The sequence below is a fragment of the Sitophilus oryzae genome, unplaced genomic scaffold (assembly GCF_002938485.1).
Source record: "Sitophilus oryzae breed Bouriz unplaced genomic scaffold, Soryzae_2.0 scaffold_1582_pilon_pilon, whole genome shotgun sequence".
NCBI lineage: Eukaryota > Metazoa > Arthropoda > Insecta > Coleoptera > Curculionidae > Sitophilus > Sitophilus oryzae.
Window position 1 is genome coordinate 2,466,030 of NW_022146261.1, and position 13,369 is coordinate 2,479,398.

General features: G+C 31.0%; 1 protein-coding gene across 2 annotated transcripts in view; it reads right to left on the bottom strand.

Moving 5' to 3' along the window:
* Positions 1-200: 200 nt before the first annotated feature.
* The window catches only part of LOC115879611 (zinc finger protein 525), a 37,046-nt gene continuing 23,877 nt past the window's right edge, over positions 201-13,369 (bottom strand). The window contains exon 7 of one of the 2 annotated variants that reach the window (XM_030896504.1): positions 201-756. In XM_030896504.1, coding sequence (XP_030752364.1) covers positions 605-756 — 152 coding nt within the window. In that variant the 3' untranslated portion in view covers positions 201-604. The remainder of the gene's footprint in view (positions 757-13,369) is intronic. The other variant, XM_030896505.1, reaches the window with a different exon arrangement.

Below are 13,369 nucleotides of genomic sequence, written 5' to 3' on the forward strand. Positions count from 1 at the left end.
TTGGCGATATAATTCCGGAAAAAGCCGAACCGCTCCGAAATTTTCAAAAGTTTTGGGTCGCGACCGTTGCTAGATTAGCGCCAAATAGTGTTTACATTGTCCTTATGGGCACTTTCCAATCTAAACTTGTTTCGTTTATCTATGTTATAAAATTTGTGTTACCCATACGATGTGTTGCAGATGTCAAAAAAAAAACTTAATAACTATACAACTGATTTTTATTAACTTCTTTAATTGTTAAGTTATAGGTACATACACAGACAATTATATAGCTAGTACAATATTTAAATATTAAAATCGCAATCTGAGGTTAGACTCGCAGCGATTTAAAAATCGCAATCGCAGTTTCAATTGCGATTGGAGATTGGAGAAACGCAGTTTTGCTCATCTCTAGTATAAATGAGGAAGACAAGGGGGCGATTCAGAATCAATAACTGTAGTAATTTCTTTTAAGGCTTATACCTTCAAGTTTGTTTGGAAGGCTATGAAATGATCTTTTCGGTATTGAGCCACAACCAATATTTTTTTAATTATTGAAGCTTGAATTTAAGCAAACATTTACAATCCCCTTAAATTTTTAGGGGTATAACATGTTTAATAATTGTCAGTTGAATAAATCATCTAAGCATTTTTGTCTAATGACTTCGATAGCCGATTCGGGTTCACTAATTGGTGAGTTGTTAAGACACAACGATGCCACTTGAGGTAAGATTGGAGATACTATCGTATAATTTTCTCTCTGGTCTTCACATAAATCTAAAAACAATAATAGATTAGGGAGATTTATCGATATGCTAGATAAATTGAGAATAACTATTTGTTTAGCGTTATTTTAAAAGATAATATTAATTTCGTACTTTTATTTGCTATCTATTGATGAAAATACCGGATATATCCCAAGTCGCATTTTTAGACACAAAATCGAAACAAGGGACATAAGAAAGGTACATATAAAACTAAAATTTAAATATACATCAGATATATATTACCGATAATTTATCCACTCCCTCGTTTATTTAGATTATAGAGGCGGCACATGCTCTCTGCTGAGAAACACTGCGAAACAAGGCAATCACATTTTTATACATACTACCTTTGTAAGGCCGAACTGCGACTTTATTTCGAAACATTTTACAAAAAACTACTTCGCTATCTAAGCTGTAACACTCAAGATCTTAGTGCCGCCAATTGTTAAACTTTTAAGAAAATGTGGCTCACATCTTACAGATTTCCTGCTTTTTGAATTTGTGCCTTGAAAAGTTTGACCCTAAAAAACACGCGGAAATATTTGTCAAATATGAGAACAGAACCTTACTTTATTGTTTGGATTTTGTTCTGCTGTTTTTGCATTTAAGCATTCTTCAAGTGTTTAGGGTTTATAATTAAAAAAGCAGAAGGAAGGACAAATGGTGAGTAGAAATACAGATATTTTTCTTATGCGATTTTATAATTATTTATTATACGCATTGCAGAGATGATTTGTTTTCGGAATAAATGTAATAACAGCCACACTACCCGTCACACCTAACAGAAGACCGAAAATTTTTTATGTTTTAATTGTATTATACATATGTCTCTAACTAAATCATAAAAATAATATTTTTACTGTAATTATCCAAATTTAGGATAAAACGCGACTTAGACGCCATATTAGTTTTTAATTATTTTGAGCAGAAGTTATGATTGGCGTTGTTAACAGGTGACTACCCAAGTAGCATTTTCACGACTTGCGACCACATGTTTACTAAACACAACGTTGTTTAGTTACAAAAAAATTAGCTCCCCAACCTTGGCAAAAATAAATTTGGTGTTTTATAGGTTGTGTCGACGTTGGATTAGTACTACAGCAAAGTTTGGCGACGTCGAATAAACGTTGTCTTGTAACCTTTTTTCTGCTGAAGTTCGATCTTTCTAGGTGATCTGACAACGTAGTTAAGTCAACGTTGAACAATAATAGAGTTTACTGATCGATTCATTCTTTTAGGACCTATTCCAACGTTATGCAAATTTTTTTTACTAATTCCAATCGTTGTTTATATTTCCTTATTCTTACGTTGGTAGGACGTCGAGTCACTACCTTTTTGCAACTGTATTGAACCATAACCTTAAATCTTAAATTTTCATTGTTCTGTTCAGTCAGACAGTTCAGTACTGTTCAAAGTCCAGAGAGACTAGCATATGTTTGCATCACAGGAGCCATGAGAACCTGTCCAACATAAGAAAGGTACATATAAAACTAAATTTAAATATACATCGATATATATTACTGATAGTTTATCCACTCCCTCGTTTATTTAGATTATAGAGGGCGGCACAAGCTAGACTCTAGGATGACTAAATTAGGCAGATCAGGGGCTTGTATACACCCTGTTAAGCGCCGAACTGCGACTTTATTAGTCCAGTATTGACGATATACTCGAACTACTCCATCTTAATTCCAAAACAACAAAGTGAAAGCCGCCATGTTATTAAATAAGAAAATGTTTCGTTCTTAAAATAGCTTGCCCTGCTTTTTTGAAAGACATTAATAACTTGAAATATTTGGACCCTTCCAGACACGCGGAAACAATTTTTTCGACTGCGAATAAATTATTATTCTCATTTTACTAAAAAAATTCAAGAAAATTTTTAAAAATTTTTTTAATTTTAAGGCCCATTAGTATTTTTCAAAGTAGAAACAATACATTTCTCAATAAAGTTGTTTGGAGAAGCTGAATAGATTAGGCAAAAGAAAACAAAGTCCTTTAACTTTTTTGCCTTGGGTAACGAGGGATAGAGTCGGTTAAAGAAAAAGCAAATAATTATGATCTTCAAAGGAGCATCCTCCACACTTAATACTTTTTGTTTTGTTTTCCTTCACTGCCATCTGACATATGTCTCTAACTAAATCATAAAAAATATTTTTACTGTAATTATCCAGATTTAGGATAAAACGCGACTTAGACGCCATATTAGTTTTGTATTTCTGAGGGTTTAGGATTTTAAACAACGTTGCAGTTTGTACTAAATTAGGCTTCTAGCCAACGTCGGTATCCAACGTCGTTTCAACCGAAAAATTATTCTCCAAACTAGTGCAGACTAGGGTTGGCACGAGGTTGTGCCGACGTTGCGCCACGACGTTTGGTCGCGTGACACAACGTTGTCCCGACGTCCAAATGCTGCTTGGGTAGTTCGAAATTTCTACACAGATAGCGCTAAATCGAAACTTTTTGGAAACAAGGTTTCCATTTACTGTGGTCGATTCATTTTTTAAACACGAGTTTCTCTCTTTTTAGACACAATATGAAATAATCTCGATGATTTGTGTCCGACTCCATGTCAATTTTAAAAAATAATAAATTTAAATTCTGCCATATTCGCTAGTGATAGCGTTTTTAACTAAAAATATATGTTTCATCGGCTGTTGAGCTTCTAAACTGATAAGAACGCGTTCTAATTACATTGATTTATATATTTTTATTTTCAGAACCTTGATATAGAAATACAAATAAAAATCTATATTTCAAACAAAAATATTCTGTAGCAACAAATGATGATATATAGAAGGGGCATTAAAAATATAAAAGTACAATATTAAATTAAACGATGCAAATGATTTTTTTGCGAGAAAACCGAAAAACAAAGATTTTAAGACAAAAAAATTATGGCGGAGGTAGACATTGTCGATGGTTGTTTTCATTTCGAAATCCGCACACATACATAGACTATTTTAGATTGGTATTTTGTTTCTTCACATTTAAAAACAGTGGCTGCTGAAAACGGGAACATTTTGGACACAAATTGCAGAAAATGTTTCGAAACGTTTCCTCTAAAAGTTTTGATTCCGCATCGAAACATTTCAGGAAACGGGTAGTGCCACCACATTGGAAACACACATGTAATAATGCCATAGAATATACCGGGAATATACCATAGAATATACCGGGTGTCTCAAAAGTGGCTTACCCCTACAACTTTTTTATTTTTTTAGATAAAAAAACGAGATTTGGTATATTAGTATATGACATAAATTAGGATTGATTGACGTATTCAATTGTTTTGGTCACTTCCTGTTTTACCGGAAATGATTACAACTTTTGATTTTTAAATGACATTCTCGGTATATTTCTACTTTATTTTTTTCTTTTTATTCTTGGCTTTAGGTCGTTGGGTCGTTATTCTTGGCTTTAGGTCAATTAATTTTGTTCATTATTTAATTTTTATGACAACGTTTCGACAGTATATGTCTTTTTCAAGTCTCTTTAAGTACATAAAAAACAGTCAGTTAAAATTAAAAAGATAAAATGTCAAAATAAAAAGTCTTACCTTGAACGTAGATTCCTACAGAATTAAAATTGTTAAATTGGACAAAGCACAATAACACATATTAAAACTATTTTTTTTTATTTTTAGAGACATCAAACTTTAGTAAAGAGTACGTATTTTCTAGCAGACCGTTTCGTATATGAGCCCTAACAACTATATGTTGGGACAAGTTCATATTTTGGAATTATTGCTCTGGTTTTTCAAAATGACTGAAACATATATGTTTAATTTTTTAAATACAAACATAGCCATATATTCTAAACAACTTGACAATATTTCTATGAATTTGTAAATCAATCTATATTTACAGTAGCGGATTTTGTTCCTAAAAGGACAAATTTGCTGACAACTAAATGTTGGGACAAGTATTTTTAAATAATTAATATCATTATAGGCAGCTTTGCTATAAACGTCACAAATGTCGCAAACTGTTTACTTCAGCATTGACAGCTTGTAAGTGACTCGATACTTTGAGTAGTCAGAATTACTGTGAGTAATTTTAATTTTTTTAATTTTCAATTTTGTTAATTTAATTCAAAGTTATGGTCCGTGGAAAAGCTACAAATCAAAAACTACGCGAAATTATCATTCATCAATACAGTACGGGAAAAACAATTCGAAAAATTTCTAATGATTTAAGTATTCCAAAAACCACGGTCTTTAATATAATAAAAAAATACGGCGAATCTGCTAATGTAGACGTTAGAGGTAAAAGTTCGGGAAGGCCAAAAGTTGTATCTCAGAGAGATTTACGAAATTTAGTAAAAATTTGCAAGTACTCTACCCGCGAAGTAACAGTTAAATGGAATACTGTAACTAGTTTAAATATATCAAGAGAATGTTGCCGAAAATATATCCATAAATGCGGTCTGAGGTTTTACAAGGTAAACTTTATTTTGTGTGGATAATCAATTACCTGAAGATTATTGATACAAATTCTTATTTAGGCCAAAGAAAAACCGCCACTGACAGAAATTCAAAAGAAAAATCGCTACAATTGGGCAAAATCTAAATTATCGTGGACACAAAATGATTGGAATAAGGTCATATTTAGCGATGAGTGTAAATTTGATGTTAGCGTTGGAAATCATCGAAAACGAATAATACGAAATAAAGCAGAAGCCTTTCATAAAGATTGCTTAAAGAGGGTTGTTAAATTTCCTAAGGGGTTATGGTTTGGGGCTGTATGTCAGCAAGAGGTTTGAGCAAATTAAATTTTATAGATGGCACTGTTAACGCCCAAAAATATCAACATATACTTGGGACCTCACTTTTGCCTAGTGCTCAAGAATTGTTTCCAAACGAAGACTATATTTTCCAACAAGATGGAGCATCGTGCCGTTCAGCAAAATCAACTAAAAATTGGTTCGGTAATAATAAGATAAAAGCTCTATCCCATCCTGCAAGTAGTCCGGACCTCAATGTTATAGAAACTGTGTGACATAAAATGAAGCAATATTTGAGAAACCACCCTCAACAAACAATTTTTGATTTGCAGACAAAACTGCAGGAAATTTGGGATAATTTTTCTCCTCAAATGTGCCAATCTTTGGTAAATACAATGCCACTAAGAGTTCAGGCAGTTGTTAAGGCGAAAGGTGATGTAACTCCGTATTAAACAAATTTCTTGTTGTGCTGTCCCAATATATAGTTGTCAACAAATTTGGCTTAATTTTGGCAAAATAAGCTCTTGACAAAAGTGATTTGATTGCAAAGTTATAAAAATATAGTAAAATTGTCTAGATCATATTGTAATATTTGAATTTAGAATAATAAACAAAATAAATTGAGTCGTTTTAACAAATTACTATTTTTATTGCAAAAAAGACCTTGTCCCAACATATAGTTGTTAGGGCTCGTAAAACATACATATTTATCGCTTTAATAGCCGATGTCTACTGTTTATAGTAGATCGATCGAAAATGACATATCATATGTCAACTTTTTACATTTTGGCTTAAAAAAATATTATATTTTAAATTTCAATCTAGAGTGCCATGATTGTATTAAAAACACTAATGAGCCTCGGAAAGATAAATTTGATCGTCTAATGTTTTCGTGTCTTATCCTAATGTGCCCAAATGTGTGCCCCTGTTCTAAGATGCCCAAATCGTATTTTTAATCATATCTCAATTTTTTCAAATGGAACAAGGGTGGCTCATTAGCATATTTGGAAAAATATTTTTTTACGAATAATTTGATACTACACACTTGGTATTTCGAGTCAAATTGTCGTTATGAACTGCATGTTACAATTTCAAATAAACCATATGCGAAAATGTCAAAAGTTGACAAATGATATCATCGTCATTATATTCAGAGTGTCATTCTATCCAATAAGGTAGAAAAATACCGAGGGTGCTATTTAAAAATCAAAAGTTGTGGTCATTTCCGCTGAAACAGGAAGTGATCAAAAATCAAAAACAATAATTGAATACGTCAATCAATCCTAATTTATGTTATACAGGGTTCGGCAATAGTGCGTCGCGCATCTGTAGCTCCTAGAATAAAAAAATTTAGAATTTTGTTTAAGTGCAAACCTAACGTATGTACCAGGACGTATTTCCGGAAAATATTTTAACTTCTATAGGGTGGCTCAAAAAAGTGTGAGTGGATCTGGATGATTTATTTTAAATGGAACACCCTGTATATTATTACATTTTTGGCTTCCTTTCAGATCACTTTACATGATCCTAAGATATGAGTAAATCTATTTGGATGGCTCCAGAGATATAAAAAATAAATTAAAAAAATATATTTTTCAGCCCTTCTTAAAAAAATTATTAAAAATACAAGAACTGTTCTGAAATCAAACCTATATTAGGTATTTACTTTAGATGGTCTGTTCTTACTTTGCTATAAAATATGGTAATCGTAAATCATACAGGATGTTCAATATTCTACGCCAAACTTTCTAAAATATAAAATAAATTTTCTTCGTTTTTTTAAATGGAACACCCTGTATTTTATTTTTTTATTAGATTGAGAATTAAAAAATGAACATTTTTTGTATTTAAAGTATTACAAAATTTTTAATAGTTTTGCGGATACACGCAGTATTATTTCATATGGCGCTTTCAATGGTAAAATACAAGAGAAAAATCAATACTGTGCAAAATGCCATATGGAATATAAAACCGGGAATATCTGCGAAACCGTTAAAAATTTTGAAATACTCTAAATAGAAAAAAATGTTTATTTGTTAATTCTCCATCTATTGAAAAAATAATATACTGGGTGTTCCATTTAAACAAACGAAGAAAAATAATTTTATATTTTAGAAAGTTTGGCGTAGAATTTTGAACATCCTGTATGATTTACGATTTCCATATCTATAGCAAGGTAAGTACAGACTATCTAAAGTAAATATCTAATATAGTTTTGATTTCAGGACAGTTCTTGTATTATTAATATTTTTTTAAGAAAGACTTTAAAATATATAATTTTTATTTATTCATTAATATCTCTGAAATTATCAAAATATATTTACTCATGTATTAGGATTATGTAAAGTGATCTGAAAGAAAGCAAAAAATGCAATAATATACAGGGTGTTCCATTTAAAAAAAATCATCTCGATCCACTTACACTTTTTTGAGCCACCCTATAGAAGTTAAAATATTTTCCTCAAATAGATCCTAGTACATACTTTAGGTTTGCACTCAATATTACGATGTTTTTTATTCTAGGAGCTACAGATACCCGATGCACTATTGCCGGACCCTGTAAGGTAACATACCAAATATCGTTTTTTTATCTGAAAAAATAAAAAAGTTATAGAGGTGGGCCACTTTTGAGACGCACTCGGTATAGGTTTCGAAAATGTTTCCTACTTGTGGCATACCGTTAACATTTTGTGTCAAGAAGCAGACACGATTATTAGAAACATTACCTAAATTGTGTCCCAAAATGCCACTTGCGATATTTCGTGAACAGTGAGGATGTATGTACAGGGTGAGTCAACGATAGAGTAAAGTCCATTATCTCATTTGTTTCGAGGTTTACAAAAAAATGTTAAATATAAAAGTTATAGGGAAGGTTAGGATACACATATTAAAATTATTATAGAGTATACAGGGTGCTTCAAAAAAGTGTGGTGGATATAACATATGTTTTTTTAAATGCAACACCCTATTTTTTATTTTATTTTTAGATTCTGTCTAAAATTTCATAATTTTTTTATATATAGTTATATACTTAAAATTAATAATTTTTGTAATATTTAAATTCGTTTAAACAAATGTCAAATTGCAGTATGATAAAAAATTGTCAGTGGTACCATTGTTTCTGAAGTTGGAATACCAAAATTTGGTATGAGAGTTTTATAAAGATGAAAAAAAAAGATATATGTAAAGATATTTTAGTTAAATGCTACAGGGTGTTCAAAATATACTTATAAATTTCAACTACTTAAAATTAAAAATCTCAGATTTTTTAAATGGTACACCCTATATATTTTCATTTTTTCTGATAGATTTTGCAAAGCTCTTCAACTTTTATTAAAGATGTCATATACCTATTTTTAATAGTTTGCGATTTATTCCAATTTTTTCTATTTTTACCATATCTTTAATACAATTAGGTACGCTATAACATCATAGTTGCCATGACAAAAAAGAATAATGATCAAAATTTCATATGTCTGTTAAGCAAGTTAAGAACAAAACGTGAATTTTAGTTTACTTTGGTGTAATAAGTATAAATGGTAGAGGTAAAGATAATAGTTTTACAGATTTTCCTGAAAATGAATTAGTCAATGTGACTGATATACACGAACAAGCCAAGATAAACATATATTTTGGCTCAGTACTATATATTACATAGTACTTTGCTAAGTACTATAAGAATAGATGTAGATTATCTAGAAAACATTCTCATATTATATTATATTATTTTCAGTGTGTAATGGGACGGTTTCGCAGCTGTAATATTGGCTTTATGAAATGAATTATAAACCAGAATTACTACGAGAAAAAAACTTCACTGTATGACTGTATGTCGAAAAAAATTCCAAACCAAATCTAGTTAGTATTACCCTAATCTGTGGCTATTAGCCCGACGGAAAATCCAAGTGTTATCTTTCATAATATAGAAAATACACCAAGAAATTCACGATTACGATTTTAGTTGATTTGAGTAAATTTAATTAATTTTAACTAATAATAACAATTATTGCAATTAATTATTAAACTACTTGTTAAAGATAAGTAGTAAATACTTTCGTTTTGTCACGGCAACTATGATGTTATAGCGTAATTGTATTAAAAATTAGTGTAAAAAAGAAAAAATTGGAATAAATCGCAAACTATTAAAAATAGGTATATGACATACTTAATAAAAGTTGAAGAGCTTTGCAAAATCTATCAGAAAAAATGAAAATATATAGGGTGTACCATTTGAAAAATTTGAGATTTTTTAATTTTAAGTAGTTGAAATTCATAAATATATTTTGAACACCCTGTAGCATTTAACTAAAATATCTTTACATATATCCTTTTTTCATCTTTATAAAACTCTCATACCAAATTTTGGTATTGCAACTTCAGAAACAATGGTACCACTGACAATTTTTTATCACACTGCAATTTACCATTTGTTTAAACAAATTTAAATATTACAAAAACTATTAATTTTAGGCGAGATTTTAGGTATATAACATTATATATAAAAAAGTTATGGAATTTTACGCAGAATCTAAAAATAAAAGAAAAAATAGGGTGTTGCATTTAAAAAAATATATGTTATACCCGCCACACTTTTTTGAAGCACCCTGTATACCTCACAATAATTTTAAAATGTGTATCTTAACCTTCCCTATAACATTTTTTTGTAAACCTCGAAACAAATGAGATAATGGACTTTACTCTATACTACTTATATACTACGATATTACTCACCCTGTACAATTGAGCGTCCCGATTGCACAACGACCTTAGCGCGTGGCTGCAGGCAGCCTAGTAGGCAGTACGCGTTGTTGCGCGCCGATTTAACAAAATAAATAATTTTAAACCTGCCGTCATTTCGTTAATAATTATCGTATCGTGTTGATATTTGCATAGAAATACTCATGAGTCTTTAGCGCTTCCGACAAGCCTAAATAACTGGATTATTTTTTAGATTTTTGATTTGTTTACAGTGCCCGAGCATATTATAACTTTGAGATAAAAATCTATAAATTTTAAAACTGACAGATATGAATACTATCAATTAATTAGTTATACATTTAGTTACAACATATTCAAAATTTAGGTCTATCGGTTTTTGCTAGCAGTAATAACGAGTATAAATAAAAAAATGGTCAGTACAACGCTCGCCGTTTTTAGCGCACGTTCAGTTTTGGTTTTAGTTTTAGCGCTATTTTTTTACAGAAAATAAATTCTGAACTTTGATCAAATGACAAGAACATTATCGTTGCCGATATCTCCTGGTCATAATGTAGTTCTTTTTTCAAAATATTGCATTGTTTTAGCTTAAAAGAATTTGAGTTATGCGGCTTTTTTGCGAGAGCTACCGGAGCTGCGTTAATAAAGAGATGGCGATATACGTCAATCGAAAGACAGTATTTGGGATAGTCTTTTGTTTACACGTAGTATAGAAAATTTTTGCCACAACTTGTTTACTACCAGTAGTATTTGTGCGTTTTTATAAATTATTTATTATTAACTAGAGGGAAATGCGACCGAAAAGAAAGGTCAAAAGTTAGTAGAAATTCGGATAAATGGAAGTGCAATATTTCCAAAAAATCTCGTGACGAGATAAAATTACAGTCTATTGTGGCTATGATTGCCGATTGCCGTACATAGCCATCTCTTTACGGAGCTGCGTTACTCCGGTAGCTCTCGCAAGAAAAGCCGGATAATTGAAGTTTTTTAAGCTAAAACAATGCAATATTTTGAAAAAAGAACTACATTATAACCAGGAGATATTGGAAATGATAATGTTCTTGTCATTTGATCAAAGTTCAGAATTTATTTTCTGTAAAAATAGCGCTAAAACTAAACTCAAAGCTGAACGTGCGATAAAAACGGCGAGCGTTGTACTGACCATTTTTTTAATTTATACTCGTTATTAACTGCTAGCATAAACCGATAGACCTAAATTTTGAATATGTTGTAACTAAATGTATAACTAATTAAATGATAGTATTCATATCTGTCAGTTTTAAAATTTATAACAGAGATTTTTATCTCAAAGTTATAATATGCTCGGGCAATGTAAACAAATCGAAAATATAAAAAATAATCCAGTTATTTAGGCTTGTAATTATGTTGATTCGAGCACGCAGTCGTAGTAGTATCCTTAAAATGTGCTCCTCAGATATTCGCGTAATTCCGTTGTTTTAAAGTTAAAATTAATGTTTAAAAGTGTGGTATAATGTTGGTTTATACGTTTAGTGTCAAATTTTAGTTTTTATTTTGCAAATTCCGTTGTATTTTGTGGAAAATTAGACACAGTGCTCCTGCGATCTTATCGCGCTAGTTGTTTGTTTGCATTTTTATGCGGCAGCTACGTTCCAAACTTCGTTTTAATTCTATCATTTTTAGACAAGCAAAATGAACCGAGATTTTAAGTGTTGCAGACATAGGGAGTTTTTAAATTATATTTGCATTTACTGCTATTCAGTTTTTCACCCAAGCTGCTCAGATAGACTTGCTGAATGCTTGAAATTGGGCGGTTACAAAATTTTGTGTTCAAGCATTTGTCAATCTAATTATAACGAGGATGAAAATATGAAGAAGGCCTTTGATTCTAAAGTTGCAAATCTTCTCGCTGAGCTAAACGACAAAAATAGGCATATTGAGCGTTTGCGTAGAAATAGCTTGGTCTTTGAAGATGAAGTTACAGAAGCCGAAAAAAAGTTTTCTGCTTCCATAGATCAACTTAACAAACGCAATGAAGAACTTAATACTGAAATATCCCACCTTAGAACAAAGGAGCAGGAATTTTTGGTGAAAATGACATTTTTGGAAAGTGACAAAACTGAACTAGGCGCAAAATTGAAGGAATTAACTTCTATAAATAATGGTCTTTTAATTAACATTAATTCAATTGAAAATGAAAACAATGAACATGTATTGAATTTGGATTCGTTTAAAAAACAAGTGGAGGAATTGACTACCATGAACAGAGAAATGATAAGTTCTATAAGAGTTCTTGAGGCTGAAAAGAAACACTATTTGTTAGAAAGTCCGCATATCTCTAACAGGCCAACAGAGGAGCGGCTTTTGAGACTGCGAATCTCGGGAAATGATGACAATCGTCCAACCCTTCTTATTATTTCTGGCTATAGAAATCATAATTTCCAAAGGAACTTACGTTTAAAACTAGATGATACTTACAAAGTACAATTCTTCCTGAAACCAGGATGTTCAAGTTTCGGGCTCGTGGAATCTGCTGATTCTATGGTGCATGACTTTACAAGTAAGGACTTGGTTGTTTTATGTTTAAATGGTGTATGTTGTCCGTCTGTCATATTAAATAGTTTTGTTCTCCAGTGTAAAAATACTAATACTTTAGTTATGACCAGCCCCTTATTTTGGCCTTAACTCCAATATTATATATAAAAGCAATTTGTCACTTTTTAAAATGTTTCATAGCGTTAATATAGATTTAAACCATATTTTAGAAACTAATCACGCGCATAATTTTGGTTTTGGTCTAGCAGAATTATTATTTACCCACATTAGGGAGAAATATTGTAAAGAGTCTCCAACGGAGGTACAAACTGTAAAGAATGTTGGGGATAACCCTTCTAACCCTATCTTGCTTGATGTTTCTAATAATACTGTGTCAGATAATATTTTTTTATAATTACTCCTCCAGAGGCCAGTACTCTTAATAATAATAAACATGAATATACTTTTAACGATAAAATATCATTGCTCTTATTAAATATTCAATCTTTGAGAAATAAATGCGATATTTTGTACATTTTTTTAAATAGTATAGGGTCCCCGGATATAGTCTGTATTACCGAGCATTGGCTCAAGCCAAGTGAATGTTTTTTTGTACCTGGTTACCAACCACTTTGTATCTTTTGCCGAGAAAATTTTCTCCATGGTGG